Source organism: Cydia pomonella, chromosome 25 (genome assembly GCF_033807575.1).
Source record: "Cydia pomonella isolate Wapato2018A chromosome 25, ilCydPomo1, whole genome shotgun sequence".
Lineage (NCBI taxonomy): Eukaryota > Metazoa > Arthropoda > Insecta > Lepidoptera > Tortricidae > Cydia > Cydia pomonella.
This window is the reverse complement of record NC_084727.1, coordinates 4,597,228-4,615,166: the sequence shown is the minus strand read 5'-3', so window position 1 is coordinate 4,615,166 and position 17,939 is coordinate 4,597,228. Positions and strand designations below refer to the sequence as shown.

The 17,939-nt window shown below is 37.8% G+C and overlaps 1 protein-coding gene across 1 annotated transcript; it reads right to left on the bottom strand.

The window, feature by feature from the left end:
• Positions 1–293: 293 nt before the first annotated feature.
• Positions 294–13,599, bottom strand: LOC133531265 (zinc finger protein 26-like). The gene is made up of 4 exons (XM_061869396.1): positions 12,791–13,599; positions 7,366–7,507; positions 5,826–5,885; positions 294–3,208 (listed from the first exon to the last, which is right to left on the bottom strand). The coding sequence occupies exons 1-4, from the start codon at positions 12,917–12,919 to the stop codon at positions 2,355–2,357; spliced, it is 1,185 nt and encodes a 394-aa protein (XP_061725380.1). The 5' UTR covers positions 12,920–13,599; the 3' UTR covers positions 294–2,354.
• Between the last annotated feature and the right edge of the window lie 4,340 nt (positions 13,600–17,939).

The following is a 17,939-nucleotide window of genomic DNA, read 5'->3' as shown; positions in this document are numbered from 1 at the left end:
ACGTCAGCAACGCAGCCCTCACCGAGACACTAAAGTGGCGCGGCCTGGAGGAGTTCGTCGAGCGTCTCGCGCGGGTCATGTTTGACCGCGCGGACAACGCCGGCCACGACCATCTTCGTGACTTCGCGCCGCACCACAACACCAGACCTCCGGAGAGGTGGGCTTGGGACTTGCCCGATCCCTCCTACACCAGTAGCAGAGAAAACACAACACATCGGACACAGCTTCACCATCACGCTGCACACGCCAGCTAAGCTACCGGTCGCCTTCACCGCGACCCCGCTCAAACGGTATCACCAGGCTTGGGGTCGTGGGGTTGGGTAACAACCAGCCTACAACAACCGCATCTACTCAGGAGCGTACCCAAGCAAATACAGCCGGCAACTTATCCCGCACGCCCATAGACAGAGGGCTTATTCGGAGACACTTAAGGTGGAAGAACAGTCAAACACAAATGCCAGGTGCCCCCTCAGCCTGCACAGCGAGGGTTCGCTACTTCTCACGTCGCCCCCACTGGGAGCAGACGAGATTGAACAATCATCACGAGTAATACGACTACTACCCCCCACCTTCTTTTAAGGCTTGCCCCGGGAACTCTCTTCAAGAGTCCGGGAAGAATACATTAGGTATTAAAATATTCATTACTTTTACCCTTCTACTTCAGCCATGACTGACCGCCGCTTCAAAGTCGCAGTCGAGGACGCCGTCTCGGCGGAACACCCGATCCAAGCGGGCGTCCCCCAAGGCAGTGTCCTCTCGCCTGCCTGCTACGCCCTCTACACTGATGACCTCCCGATCGTCGGAGACGTCAAGCTGGGCCCTGCGCACCATAGTGAATGTCCCCCGCTACGTGCGCAACCTAGATATACACAGAGGCCTAAAATGGCAGAGCCTGGACGCCTTCGTGAGCAGCCAATCGACGAGAATATTCGATCGCGCCACATCATCACTCGAGGCAACAGCCTAACACTCTCCAGTATTCTTAAAACTAAAATATGTTTTTTTAATTATTAATCCAAACACAAATAACCCGGTAATGGTTTTTGGCGGTAAGTATGCGGTAAAGGTCTGCGGTCTTCAGCCAGCCTTCTAACTTTGAGCGTCCCGCGTGCTATCGGCGGGCTTCTTTTTTCGGCAACTACAATCTACGTCAATAAGCGATTTTGAGGTCTTTTTATTGAAAAACTATTTTGAAAAGTAAGTCACGGCAAATATGTCACAATTATAAATCATATACGATCATTTACAGTCTTCTGCTTTCATAAGTAATAGTTAATGATTTTTAAAAAGCGTTTTACAATAAAAAGACATGTCAAGATTGTTTACCTGTTTTCTAATGCTAAAAAACGAACTATGTAGATACGTGTTTTTTCTATATACCTACAAATATGGTGAAGTTAGCAGACAATAAGACACTTTATAAAGCTGCGTTTGTCGGTGGGATAACCATATTCAACCGAGTTATATTGAATAACCCCTTACCAAACAACTTATAAGGTTATGTTTTCCTAGATTTGTGTGTTTCAATATGTTTCGCTAAGCTCATTTCATCGAAAAAAATTGTTTCACATATTTCGCATTCGTATGATTGTTCATTGGTGTGTATTTTTTTATGTCTCTCTAATTCCGATCGTAATACAAACCGGTTGCTACATTCTTCACAATTATACGGCTTCTCTTCGGTGTGACTCATTTTTTGGATATCTAAAATACCTCTTTGACTTAAATGCTGGTTAAGTTCACTGCACTCAAATGGTTGATCTTCGCCGTGACGTTCATAAGCAACAAGGTTTTTTTTCTGTGTGAATTGTATGTTGTCTTTTATACTATCGGGTTTAGTTTCAAAATTACATTCTTGTGCAAGCCGTTGGTCACGCCTATATGTGTTTTCTCCAGCGTGCATTTTTTTATGCCTAAGTAAAGAATCAACACGTGTGAATACCTTGTTACATTCTTTACATGTATATGGTTTGACTTCACCACAGGTTCTTTCATGATATACTAAATATCTTTTAAGTGCAAATCGCTTATTGCACAGTGTACATTTAAATGGTGTCCGCCCAGTGTGATGTACTAAATAATGGGTATTTAAATAATCTTTACGTTGATATTTCTTGTCACATTCTTGACACGCATATAGTTTTTTTAGTCTTTCTGTGGCATGAACCGCAATATGTCTAATTAAGTGATATTTACTTATGTATTGCTTGTTACAGTGGTCACAGACATATTTCTCTCCGGTGTGAATTCTCTGATGTAATAGTAAATACTCTGGCCGGTTAAATTGCTTGTTACATTGATCACAGTCATATTTCATTGAACTTCTAATGTGACATCTTACATGTTTATCAAATCTATCCTGATGAGCAAATTTCCTGTTGCATTCTGTACATTTGTATGGTTTCACTCCACTGTGAGTTCTTCCATGGATCGCTAAAAACACTTTTTCGTGTAAATTGCTTATTACATTTTTTACATTTGTATGGTTTCACTCCACTGTGAGTTCTTTCATGAACGTCTAAACAACCTTTTCGTGCAAATTGCTTGTTACATTCTTTACATTTGTATGGTTTTACTGTCATGTGTGTTGTTCTATGATTTTTTAAAGTGGGTTTTCTTGCAAATCGCTTGTTGCATACTTCACACACGTAGGGTCTCTCTAATGAGTGAAATCTTAAATGCTTATTCAATATTAATCTATTTGCAAATGTTTCTTTACAAACTCCGCATGGATGAGGTTCCAGGAGTGTATGTGTTCTGATATGTCCGATTAAAATAAGTTTTGACGTAAATTGCTGACTACACATGTCGCAACAGTAGGTCGTCTGATTCGTTTGTGGTGGGATCTGGTGTTGTTGATGTGTGATTAAGCTAGAGTTGTGTGGGGTGTGTGTAGGGCTCGTATCGTGTGTGTAGGCTTGTTGCTCGGCGGCGGCGTCACCGGGCAGGTCGTGCTCACTGCCGGCGGGGCTCGGCCGGCGGTGTGACGTCACGGGGCTCGGCCGGCGGTGTGACGTCACGGGGCTCGGCCGGCGGTGTGACGTCACGGGGCTCGGCCGGCGGTGTGACGTCACGGGGCTCGGCCGGCGGTGTGACGTCACGGGGCGCGGTTGGTCGCGGAGGCGCTCGAGCCTCACGGAGCACGCCAGCGCGAGCTGCTGCCGGGCGCGCTCGGACAGCGGCTCCGCGGTAGCCCCAAACGCGCTGGCTGAGGTTACAGAAACAACACATATAGAAATAGTACATTACTATAGAAGACGGGAAACGAAGGGTTGCAGGCCAAGTAGATATAGACGGCTGAGCGTAGCGAGGTCGGCTACGGATACGCGGCCGGCAACCCTGTTTCTCGCCGAGATTTGTATAGTGCTTTTCTCAAACTTGCAATGAAATAATAATTAAAATATTTTTTAAGAAAAAAAAAACCGACTTCAATGAGGGAGACCGGTGAAAGAACGATTATTGTTGATTGTAGATTTCATACAATGTAATTAAAAAGACAGCGTCCTACGCCTAATTATGTAGAAAAGGAGGTAACATGTTTTTTTCTGCCATTGCACCCGCCTTGACACATTTCAAATTAGCCCTATGGTTGACTGGTAAGATACCCGCAATAGGGTATTCGACTGTATTTAAGATAAATTATTTCACGCCATGCATGAAATAAAGCACCAGATAATTATTTAAAAAACTAAATAGGATAGAAATATAAAAATGTGCCTTGAAAACCTAACTGCTTGGCAAAGAGAACAAATTGCCAAACGTGAACTATGCATCATTAAAGAGCTCCGTTCTGTTCATCATCAGCAGTTCCACTTCATCAAATGTCACTTCTACAAATGTAAATACTTGATTTGTCAATGAAAATACTAAGATCACTATACATATATGCCTTTAACATTTGAGGAGTCCCCTCGATTCCTCATGGACCCCATCGTCAGAACTCTAATTTGACAAAAATTTGTCTTGAAAATCGAATTTGCTTAACAAACACAGCGAAGAGGACAAATTGCCAAACGTGTACTATGCGTCGTTGAAGAGTACCATTCTGATCATCATCAGCAGTTCCACTTCATCAAATGTCACTTTTTTTAATGTAAATGCTTGATTTGTCAAAGAAAATACAAAAATCACTATATGTATGCCTTTTATATTTGAAGAGTTCCCTCGATTCCTCATGGACCCCATCGTCAGAACTCGAACTTGACAAAAAATTGTTTTGAAAATTTCATTTACTTAACAAACACAACGAAGAGGAGAAATTGCCAAACGTGTACTATGCGTCGTTGAAGAGTTCCATTCTGATCATCATCAGCAGTTCCACTTCATTAAATGTCATTTTGAAATGTATATCCTTGATTTGTTACAGAAAATACAAAAATCACTATATGTATGCATTTCACATTTGAAGAGTTCCGTCGATTCCTCATGGATCTCATCATCAGAACTGAGTTTTGACAAAAACGGAACCAATCTGTATATATATAAATTCAAACAAAACAATAATTTTCAAAATCGGTTCAGAAATAACGGAGTTATGGAGTAACAAATATAAAAAAAAAAAAAACATACAACCGAATTGATAACCTCCTCTTTTGAAATCTTGAAGTCGGTTAAAAATTGTAGGATGACTTGCACGAGTAAACCAGTATATCTTCCGATGATGATGATGATGATGATTGTTTCATGTTCTAATGTGATAGGTTATTCAGTGCGTCGGGTTCTATAGGGGAACGAAAATTTGATGATTTTTGCGGTACGACGCACGGTTTAGGAGATACAGCCCTATAAAGATTTCTGCATGACTAAAATAGTACATTACGATACAAGTGCGAAAAATAGGAAATTCGAAACGAGTGGCGATAAATTAAAACACGACCGAAGGGAGTGTTTTAAATCGACACGAGTTGCGAATTACCTATTCGCACATGTATCGTACAACGTTTTACAGTACATATGGCCCTTTAAATGTTCGACACAGTAACGTAATATGCTACTTCTCGCACTAGTGCTATAAAGTAGCCCCATATGTACTGTAAAAAACTTTACAGGGCTGTATCTCCTGAACCGTACGTCGTAGCGCAAAAATAATCAAATTTTCGTTCGCCTTTGAAACACTGAAGTAATATTTAGCAAACAAAAAAAGACAAAAAACGCATACTGGCAGAATTTTGCTTATAGGTTTTTTAAGGTTGAATGCCTAGACGTGCCATAATTTGACGCTTAAAAACAAATGAAGATTGCCTTACAGGCCTAGGTGTGTAAGGCCGTATGAAATTCCTTTACACATCATCATCACTCATCGCACATGATATGTGGTATTTCCGGACCTATTTGAAGTAATACATGTCAACATTTCATTACAAGTTTGAGAAAATTGAAATTAATTAAATCAAATACTTTTGTCGAAACCCAAAAGCAGTTTCGGCTCATATGCGGCTTTGCTCACATATGACCAACTGATAAAATATCAAATGATATTTAGTATGGAAGTCGCACACGTTAGTGCCAAGACTGCTAAAGTAGGGCTCATCTCGATTCCTTTTATAACTGCTGTCAATTTATTCTACCAAATTCAGAATACTACTTTACAGTACATATGGGGCTACTTTATAGCACTAGTGCGAGAAGTAGCATATTACGTTACTGTGTCGAACATTTAAAGGGCCATATGTACTGTAAAACGTTGTACGATACATGTGCGAATAGGTAATTCGCAACTCGTGTCGATTTAAAACACTCCCTTCGGTCGTGTTTTAATTTATCGCCACTCGTTTCGAATTTCCTATTTTTCGCACTTGTATCGTAATGTACTATTACACACTTACATGAAGGCTCGGAAGGCTCGCTGTACGCGTCTTCAGGCGGCTGGTCCAAGGCTTCCTCGTCTAAAATGTAACACGTAATAAGGTTTTATACAAATATCTAAAGTAAACATTAAAGGTAAGAAGTAAGGGCCGGTGCTGACGGACTGCAACCCGATAGCAAATTATATGTATGGGAACCCGCACGCTGACTGCACGCCGACCGTTTTCCTACAAATTGCAGTCGGCTTGCAGTCAGTCTGTACCGGCCGTACAGAAGTCTTCCTAAATTACTATTAAATAGTATTTTTCAGTTAATAATTGACAATTAGTTTTAGATAGAAAAGCACGGTTGGCTGTGCATAGAGGGATGTTGGTGCCTACACTTATGCATGGTAGCGAAAGTTGGGTATGGCAGAAGAAACATCAGAGTCAAGTGAATGCAGTGGAAATGAGAGCGTTGAGAAGTGTGTGTGGTGTAAAATTACAAGATAGAATTAGGAACAGTGTGATAAGGGAAAAGTGTGGACTGAACGAAGATGTAGTGACAAAAATTGAGAAAGGTATGTTTAGATGGTTTGGACACGTGGAAAGAATGAGTGAAAGAAGGTTAACAAAGAGAGTGTATAAGGAAGAAGTAGAAGAGGGAGCTGGAATGGGTAGACCTCGGCGGACTTTCTCTGATCAAATCGGGGAAATCCTGTAGAAAGGCCAGGTCAAGAGCACCCTAAACCGACGAGTGTGAAGTGAAGGAAGCGAAAGAGGTATGTCAGGATCGTAGCAAGTGGAAATCCGTGGTCTCTGCCTACCCCTTCGGGACATAGGCGTGATTATATGTATGTAGAAAAACAAATACTGTTTATTGTACTATACATATTATAGGTACATCTGTTTAACAAAAGCGTTGCGTGTGCTTTATAGACGCTCCAACGCTGTCGGCTATTTTCAGCGCATTGTCTTTTTTCCATCTCACTTTCACGTTAATTTGCTGCATAATAAGTTATCAATATTACACTTTAAACAACATTAATAAGCAAAAAAAACTACCGTGATATGGGTGTATTTATCTTGATTAGAGATGAAACGAATATTCGACCATTATTCGGTATTCGGCCTATTCTGACACAATTTCACTATACTGCCGAATACTACGATAACACGTAGATAACAGCAAACGAGGGGTAAAAAGTAACAAACTACAAGAAATCAATAGGTAAATCTTTCAGACTACCTTTATATTCATAGATAATACAAAGACATGAGAAAAGTAATACAAAATATTTTTTTTACACACAACGAAATCTAACGCAACGCAATGTCCGCAATTCAATACGCACTGCGTGCAGAATAAGCGCAATTTCTATCAAAGACTGCCTGTAGCAAATAAGTTGCAACTTGCACAGCGCACGCACGCGCGCGTTCGAATTTACTTTTTTATTAGGTAAAACTTCTAGCCGAATATTCGGCTATTCGGCCGATGGCTCCGCGGAATATTCTGTATTCGGTATTCAGCCAAGCCACTATTCGTTGCATCTCTAATCTTGAATCAATGCTTGATATTAACCTTTGACACTCAGTCCTCCCTCTAACCTCTCCAGCAGCTCGGCCTGGCATTGCTGCACCTGCATCTTAAAGAGGCACGCCTCCCGCAGGCGCCCCAAGCACACCTCGCAGATACCACTCTTGCCATCGTTACTGGATGTTAACTACAAAATATAATATACTTTGTGTTAGATTATTCAGTGTTTTGCCTCAACACATGTCTAGGAACAAGCAAATCATCCCTAAAACATGCACAAATTGTAAACAGAAATATGGCATTCTTATTCTTAAAAAAATATTCTTGTTACCAATATTTGTGCACTATACAAAGTGCTACAATACTACTATCCCCGTCTATTTTATGGTTTTGTGAAAAGTACAAGGTATAAATAAGGGTTATGTGTACGTGTTTTCAACCTCGACGCAAAAAGAGGGGTGAAACATATTTAACGCCAATGTCTGTCTGTGTTAGGGTTGCCCACCCACCCATCAGCGATTGATAATAAACATAAATGACGAACTAGCTCTGCAAAATCACTCCACACACATTGTGCCGAAGCGGGCGGGGCGTCAACTTTGTGCCGCGGAGCTATTTAGTTCGCAAATGGCGGACCGTTGTGACAGTCATAGTAAGAAGTATTCAAATTATATAAGATGTAAGAAATATGCCTTATTGTGCGGATAAATGATGTGTTAGTCGTTCCAACAAACACTGGAAAAAATATGGGATTACTTTTCATGTATAGTTTAGCTAGGATCATATTATTTTGATTTCTCTTGATCACAACAGGCTTTATATGGGGATGATGTTATGCATTTTAAACAACCATTGATATTAAGACACTTACATTTTTAATTTGTTAATTAAATACGAATCGCCGTTACCTATCCATAGATACCCCACACGTATGGGGGTTTGATGATTTTTTTTTTAATTTTATGACGTATTAAAAAAAACTACTTACTAGATCTCGTTCAAACCAATTTTCGGTGAGTTTGCATGGTAATGTGAATCATATTTTTTTTTTTGTTTATCATTCTCTTATTTTAGAAGTTACAGGGGGGGAGGACACATTTTACCACTTTGGAAGTGTCTCTCGCGCAAACTATTCAGTTTAGAAAAAAACTGATATTAGGAATCTCAATATCATTTTTGAAGAGCTATTATATATAGATACCCCACACGCATGGGTTTGACGAAAAAAAAAAATAAGTTTGAGTTCTAAGTATCGGGAGCCCCCATTATTGTTTCTTTTTTTCTATTTTTGTGTGAAAATCTTAATGCGGGTCGTAGAACACATGTATTCTGATACATCTACTTACCAAGTATCAACAGTATAGTTCTTATAGTTTCGGAAAAAAGTGGCTGTGACGTACGGACGGACACACAGACAGACATGACGAATCCATAAGGGTTCCATTTTTTGCTATTTGGCTACGGAACCCTAAAAATATAGTACGGAAAATACTATATTTTCAGCACTTAAGAAAGGGGTATACAGATGTCGCCGATATCGCGTCGCAGTCAGGCCAAGATAAGTTGGCAGCGATTTTGATAGCCCAATTATTTAAAACGTCAAATATCTATGAAATTATGACGTTTACATAACACTTGCAACGGCTGGGCTAGAGGATCACTAACAGAAAACGAACTAAAGGACGTCGAACTTAAAGATGTCCTTCTGTTCTGCAGGAAAACAAGAAGATTTGAGGAGATTGGTATGGGAATGCCGCCGGGACAGTAACCTGCAGCTCCAACTTCAGGGAATTGGGCTGAATGAACGCAACACGCGATCGACAGCCCGCCTGCTTCCGGCCGGGCGTCCCTACACTACATCTACATCTAGCTTGATCTGACTCTATGCGACTTGGATTTTTAAACGCCGCAATTTTCCTCAAATCGATGTCCTAGTCTTTTTCCATTTTCCCAGTAAATATTATATATTTTTTAATATTTCAATCAACAGGACAAAAATCCTTTTTTTCGGTAGAAAAAATGTGGCAACCCTAGTCTGTGTGTCCATCTTTTGCATCATAGGTTTCCAACAGAAGGACAAAATTCGATGCGTTATTTTACGTGAAAGCGAGTTTCTTTGCGGTGGTTCTTAGTTTTGTTTAATAGACATCAATCCAGCAGTTTAAAGAGTATCAGCTCTTTTCTAAAATGTAGTAAGACAATTTTACATAAAATGGATTTTTATGGCATACTTATAGCATAGGGGTTATAAATTTTTTAAGTTAATAGTTATTGAAGAGCGTAATTCTTTCTTTTTCCTACTCCTCTACTGTTATCTGTCATTTATGCATTCATTAACACGAATATAAGAACATACATAAAAGATTTCAAGAAAAGTCTATATTGTCTATTCCTCATAAAAGCTCTTGTGCTTTTATAAGCTATAATGTTACTGCGATTAATGGCTACCAACCTAACAAAACCAAAACGAATACAGTTTTAAACTAAGTGCATTGCTGCCAACTTACAAAATATTCATTTGGTTGCATAATAAAAATAATTACTTCATAAGTCAGAAACACGCATGTGACACCCGTAATATAGCAACACCCATAGACTACGAAGACCGCTTAGCGTTGCTTGTTAGTCTCCGTAGGCTACGGTGGCCAACTATGAGAAAAAATAGTCCAATAAATTAATTTTGCAAGTAGCAAGTACCAGGGCCTCATGAGTTACGAGGAGGTGTCGCCGACCGGCCGGCCGCGGCGTGGAACAAGGTATGCTCGCGCGTCTTGGCTATATACTTTTGCTGTAATTTGTTTACCTAAATTAAGATTTATTTTTGTTGAATCGTAGGAAAAATATTGTATGCAACGTTGTATAAGTAGGTCAAAAAATTCTCGTGGCGTATTCCTTTACAATGTTCCCCTACGCCTTCGGCTCCGGCTCACATTGTAACTCACGCCACTCGCCTTTTTTGATTTTTTTGTGGCTTGGCCTTCTTATACAACTGTTGCATAAAATACTATAAAAGCATGTAACAATGCAAGGGACAATATCAAACAAATGTTAAATATTTTAAATTTGTAACTAATTATATCTATTGGATATGTTTGTAATATGTGTTTTAATAACTATCAATGCATAAAATGTTCTGTGTAACAGAGTGACACAATTTATGGCTAGGTAAGTAAAAATCACAAAATGTATTATGTAATATTATACAACATGAAAATATAACACATAACTATTTTAGTCCCGAAACTCAGCTACTGTCTACTAAAATGCACCATGCAAGATCTATGTAAACCATGTCTATGCTGCTTAACGCAAATACAGTACTTTCATGAAAAAAAATCGTATAAATAACAGCCTTATTAAGAGGAATTCCTAGTTGCGATTTTTCCATACAAACACTCTCAACTGTTTCCTTCCTGGATTTTTAACCTAGAGCAATGAATTTTTAAAATAAGATCAATATCAACAATATCTGTGCAGCTATGTTTTACTTTTTTGGATTATTTTATTTTAAAGAAACTTACAGCGCCTTGAAAATCAATTGAATTCGCAGAAAACAAATATCCAAAAAATCAAAATATAGCAGCATAGATTATTTATTCCTCTTGCAGTTTCCAAAATTTCATTATGATTGATATCAAATATCAAATATCAAACATTTATTCAGCAAATAGGCTACAGGGGCACTTTTACATGTCCATTTTTACAAACAATAAATTAAAAAAAAAAACAATTACAAATATCGAATCTATGAAATAATAAATACTTTATTAGAGATGTATACTGTCTCTAAATGTCAAATTACACAAAAAAAACTATGATAAAAAAATAAAACCATAAAATACTAAAATTCTTTAGAGATGTATAAGTCTCTAAGTGTCAGAGATAAAATATAAAAATATATATTAAATTATCCTTAGAGATGTAGAGGGTCGCCAAGGCTTGAATTCTTATATAAATAATTAAAAGACAAAAAAATTGATTGCGTTTTGGAGGAGGAAACAGTAGAGAGGGAGACCTCGATTTTTGAGTTTTTTGCGTGGGAATTAATCCGTGTTGCTGTTGTCCTTATCGCACGCACGCACTCCTGCCCACCGCAGCGCAACAGAATCATAACTTCAAAATACGAGATATGAAAAGTTGCTCTTAAAGGAGAACAAGATAAACAATTGCATGAGTTTTCCAATGTGATTACTGCAATTGCGATAAGCAGAGCAGCCGTGAGATAAATGATAAGACATAGTGTTCCTTATACCTATAGAATGTGATATGTGGGAAAAAGGAAATCAGGCAAGCCACGAAGGCGTTGGGCAGAAGACATTCATAAGGTCGCAGGTGCAAGCTGGATGGAGTCAGCCAAAGACCGTGAAAAATGGCATAAGTTGGAGGAGGCTTTTACCCAAATGGGGTCCATATAAATCTATCATTCATGTCAAACAATATATATAAAACTGTTCAAAAATATGGAATAAATAAAGCTTTAATAATAATAAATAATAATAGAATGTGATATAAAACAAAGTTTATAAATGGGGAAATGAGACCTGAATTCAGACATTGACATTGTTAAGTCTGATATTTTTAAAAGTAAGAGATAGCGGAAAAAAAAAGTTGGTGCAATGGCATACATCAAAGTATGACCACATTTTCGTCAATGTGAAATGAAGACAAGAACCTGAGGTGGAGAATATGGCAACCATCAATGAAGCAGAGAAACAGTCACCTGATCACCCATGCTTGCTTTAGCCAGATCTAGCTTTGAAAGTGATATTTAGGTAAATGTTTAAGTTTTAGGAATAAAGTGTCCACAGAAAAGACTTTCATGCTTTTGCTTGTGTATCCTTCACCATGATCTTTAAAAAAGTCACTCATAATGATACTTAAGGAAGGCTTGGTTCTTAAGCTTGTCTACTTCAAAATTTGATACATCTATTCATCATGTTTATGTTGTTAGTATGATAGACAAATCTGAATGTTCATATTAAACATAAAAAAATAAATAAAAACAATAGGCTTGTTTTGGCCACAGATCTAAAATGATGCTTGATAAATAAATAAAATATAAAGCCATTTATTTCTGGATAACAATATGAAGTATTTGTACTTAATCTAATATGAATCTTAGTTACTAAAAAATGTTAATCCAGAACCCTCATAAGTGGTATAGGTAGGTTGCCATCCGTCTGGATTTCCCCAGATTTGTCCTAGTTTAGAGGGCATCCGGGAAGCGTCCGGGGGGGGCCTCATTCATAGACCAGGTTTAAAAATTTAAAGTCTTAGATCGCCAGCGACACACACACAAAAAAAGTCCTGTCCAGCACTACCGGCACAAGACATGTCCGGGTTCTGGACTTTAAAATCCGGGGTTTTCACGCGTCTTGTCCTGGTTTCCAAAATTAAGAGATGCAACCCTAGGTATGGGCCGCTTCCAGTAATTTTCTTTATTAGTATTTTAATCAAAATCATTACTTACTTTGATAACAAAGCATTCTTCGATCATGTCCGAATATATTTCCGTTATACCGAGGTGAGTGTATGGTGTCCTCAAATCTTTCGCCAAAGGCCGCTGCAGGCAGCAGTGGCACTGGTTTGTAGATTCCATCACATTAGTTACTTCAAAACCCTCTTCACCAATTTTATATTGATATTCACGAGTAAATGGCGGCCCCCGACCCCACGACAGACCAAAAAAACGATGGCTCGATGTCGTGAAAGCGGATATGCGCGTAACCGGGCTCACACGAGAGAACGTCCAGGATCGTGCAAAGTGGAGGAAGGCAAGTAGGAAAGCGGACCCTGCTAAAGGCCAGGATAACACTAGGTAGAAGAAGATTCACGAGTAAATGTGTGAAAAAGCTCTTCACGACCCAGTTTTACAACAACCTCGCGGTCAACACGATCAACCAGACAACCGTAGAGTAGAGGTTATTTACATGGAAATATAAAATGGAACACGCTCTAACTTTTTTTATCACACTAAATTAAACCTTATCACTGAACTAGAAAGGTGTTCTTACCAGACTAGAGAAAACGGTCCACATAGCAAAGGTAGGTCTCGTGGCGGTGTCTCACTCGCACATGTTGCCAATGTTAAAAAGCGGCCAAGTGCGAGTCGGACTCGCGCATGAAGGGTTCCGTACCATTTGAGACGTATTAAAAAAAAATCTACTTGCTAGATCTTGTTCAACATTTTACCACTTTGGACACACATTTTACCACTTTGGAAGTGTCTCTCGCGCAAACTATTCAGTTTAGAAAAAAATGATATTAGGAACCTAAATATCATTTTTGAAGACCTATCCATAGATACCCCACACGTATGGGTTTGATGAAAAAAATTTTTTTTAAATTTTGTGACGTATTAAAAAAAACTACTCACTAGATCTCGTTCAAACCAATTTTCGGTGGAAGTTTGCATGGTAATGTATATTATATATTTTTTTTAGATTTTTCATTCTGTTATTTTAGAAGTTACAGGGGGGGGGGGGGGCCACACATTTTTTCACTTTAGAAATGTCTCTCGCGCAAACTATTCAGTTTAGAAAAAAATGATATTAAGAACCTAAATATCATTTTTTAATACCTATCCGTAGATACCCAACACGTATGGGTTTCATGAAAAAAAAATTTTTTTTAATTTTATGACGTATTAAAAAACTACTTACTAGATCTCGTTCAAACCAATTTTTGGTGGAAGTTTGCATGACAATGTATATCATATATTTTTTTTAGTTTTTTTATTTAGTTATTTTAGAAGTTACGGGGGGGGGACACATTTTACCACTTTGGAAGTGTCTCTCGCGCAAACTATTCATTTTAGAAAAAAATGATATTAGAAACCTCAATATCATTTTTGAAGACCTATCCATAGATACCCCACACGTATGGGTTTGATGAAAAAAGATTTTTTGAGTTTCAGTTCTAAGTATGGGGAACCCCCAAAATTTATTGTTTTTTTTCTATTTTTGTGTGAACATCTTAATGCGGTTCATAGAATACATCCACTTACTAAGTTTGAACAGTATAGCTCTTATAGTTTCGGAAAAAAGTGGCTGTGACAGAATCGGACAGACAGACGGACATGACGAATCTATAAGGGTTCCGTTTTTTGCCATTTGGCTACGGAACCCTAAAAATGTTAAGGTGCAACGTCTATGGTGCTTCCTTCGAGTTGTGTGTTATCCATCTACAGTGCAATTACTCTGCTTTAAAAAAAAAACATACCATTGTGGTAGTATTTATATCAATATACTACTGAAATTAAATGCCTTCTAATACAATTTTAGTGCTATATTCAGAGTGCGGTTCTGATATCTTTTAATTTATTTGTAAATAATTATGACGTCAATATTATTAACTAAATATACCAAGCATGTGCACAACAGAAAAAAAACATTATTTATATATATATATATATATATATTTTTTTTTTTTTTTTTAATATGGTAGACACTGTAGAAATTTTGAATAGTAATTCGTATCCCCAACTTCATTACATATTTTGGAGACATATTCAAAATACGTGAATGGCGACGGTCAGCATTTGATTGCGAAATATTTTAAATTTAAAAAATGGGAAAAAATGTTATGTGACAGATTGTAGAAGTGAAATATTTGCTGAATGTGGTATATCTTCAAATGTGAACCTCAATCATTCAATTTTACGATAAAAATACCATAGCAACAAGCACTTTTAAATCGTCAAATTTTACAAATATCATCTTAATCTAAATATCAGAGCAATTTATTGATGCAGTTATTAGTTCTAAAAAAACATTGAACTATTATAGATATGGTAAACTTAATAATAAGAATTTCATAAAAAGATCGTCATACATCAAAATTGTATAAAAATACTAGTCTAGAACCTTTCTGAATAAAATCTAAATGTCAAAAAATACGGTAATATAATACCAATTCATCATTATAACATAACAATAAATAATTCATTCTTTACAATCACACTTAATCCCACGGTGTTTCATCATTCATGTAGTCTTGTGTCTATAATAGGCTTTAGAGATAAGCTTACGTTTTACATAATTTTTAAATATACAAGACGATATTGTCAAACTCATTAGGGTGACTATGATGTCGACAAATGTTTTTAAAAGTATAAAAGTGATCCTTATTTTGATATGAATAAATTGGTCAAATGAAAAGTATAGTGCCAATTACATCAACACTTTATCAGGTCTGATATCAGACCCGATTTCGGGGCCCGAGAAAGTGTATTTTTCCGTTTCACCAAATATCAGCACGTTTACAATATTTGAAATGTAAAAAAATGGTTTATATGCAATAATATCAAACATTGAACATTTTTGGCAATTAGAGACAAAGTATTTTTTACATTTCAAATATTGTTAATGATATGCTGACATTCCGTGAAACGAAAACAGGACTGATTTCGGGCCCGAAATCAGGAAGTGTGGATGTAATTGGCACTATTACAGAATAAATAATTGCCAAAATTGAAATCCAAAGTTCTTAAATATTTGAGACTTACTTATATATATTATATTTTAATACGGTTTTCAAACTATTTATATACACCAACCCACCTTGGACACACATTTCCGTCAATATAAAAAGACGGCAAATTTGAAAAGTTTAGTTCCAATCACAGATCTACGATGAATCGAAGAAAGTGTGCAAAACGGAAGCCATCACGTATATAAATATACCATGAGTGCGAAAGAGGCAGACTACAAATGAAAAAACGTGACCATTTTTGAGTTCGACAGTGGCCGCCAATGTTAACATATGTATGCATATTAAGAATAATAAGAACCTACCCACAGCCAACGACTGCATTTATTTATTAAAATAATAATAATAAAACAGCCTATATACGTCCCACTGCTGGGCACAGGCCTCCTCTCATGTGCAAGAGGGCTCGGGCTATAGTCCCCACGTTAGCCCAATGCGGATTGGGGACTTCACATACACCTTTGAATTTCTTCGCAGATGTGTACAGTTTCCTCACGATGTTTTCCTTCACCGAAAAGCTAGTGGTAAATATCAAATGACATTTCGTACATAAGTTCCGAAAAACTCATTCGAAAAAGCGGTGGTGGCCGAGTGGATATGACGGCCGACTTTCAATCCGGAGGTCGTGGGTTCAATCCTGGCTCGTACCAATGAGTTTTTCGGAAATAAACTATTTAAAACGTACTATTGTAGTCAAACCAAAATAGTGTCGTGTTGTTTTACAGGTACCATATTTTATACATGGAGTTAAGAGTGACAGAGAAAGATGCTCGCAATTTGTGAACTTCGGCGTTCACAGTAGGCTCGACTCTAACAAGCTCCATCATACTATCGTAAGAAAAAGATAATATGTTTCTCTTTAATACTACGTGTCTACGCTCCAGTGTCAAGCGCCCTGGTTAAAAACTATAATAAACGGGTGGAGCGGACCGCGACCCTGGTCCTGTCGGCATATCTCTCACTCTCTCCCTCTCTCTCTCTCTCACGCTTTTACTCATATCTGTGTTCTTGACAGACGTTACGGCGGTCCACCTTCCTTACGATCGACCATGGTGGCGGTCTGGTACGCCTATCAGTAACAGCTTTTAGAACGACTAAATTAAGTAAGGCTTTGTGAAGCGTTTTAAAGAAGAGAAAAAACTATATCCCTTTTCAGGGGCCATAATATTAGCACAGCGAAAAGACAGTAAGATTCTGTCTGACTATGCACAAATGAGATAAGGTCAAACTATATACTCAATATTATCCTAATACTCGTATCCCACATACATATAACTCATGGTCACCCTAATTAGAAAGAGATGCAACGGCCCACCTTGACTTCTCATGAGGAAATTTTGTAAGCGGGTTCAATAGCTGCATATATATTTCTGTCGTTTCGGTTTTTGGAAAATGGTGGAAATTAGCGTAAAGGACTTAAGTGCCATTACGGTCTATGGCGCTTAAGATCATTGTGAGTACGCTGTGAAAATGACTCAACGAAGTATCTTTTTGTTTTTACATGCTTAAGCATATCGATCTTATCGCGAGGAATACATCTCACAGAGCCAATAGTCGTAGCAAGCAAAATATAAAACTTGGAAACCACAAATAAAATGGCTCATATTATAATTGAATGTGAAGGTACAAAAAAAGGTACAAAAATTTGGCATTTATAGATTTTATCAATAACCACGGGAACATCGTAATAAAGTACACCCGCCATTCTGACTGTCAGGATGACGGGTGACCTATTTTTTGATGATAACTTTATGTACCGTGAGGTAATTTTTTTTTAAAGGAAGGTACTAAATAGTACAAATTAGGTACAAAAATATGGTATGCTTTTCATTTGATTTTATTTAGGTTCACCCGCCATTCTGACTCTCACTGCCTATGTTGTAGCCAAAATCAAGTCTTAGGTCATCTGGAAGTGGGGTTGGATTTTTGATCTATATCAATATATGATATTTTTTCAATCGAATTTTCAATAATTTTCTGTATTCAGATTTTTTTCCCCTATGTTGACGCTGTAGGTGTTTCACAATACAAACTCGAAATACGGATTACGAAAAACAGTTTAATTTCTAAAAGTTACAGACACCACGTGAATTTTATATGAGAGCGATATGTACGTGTGTCGCGCGCGG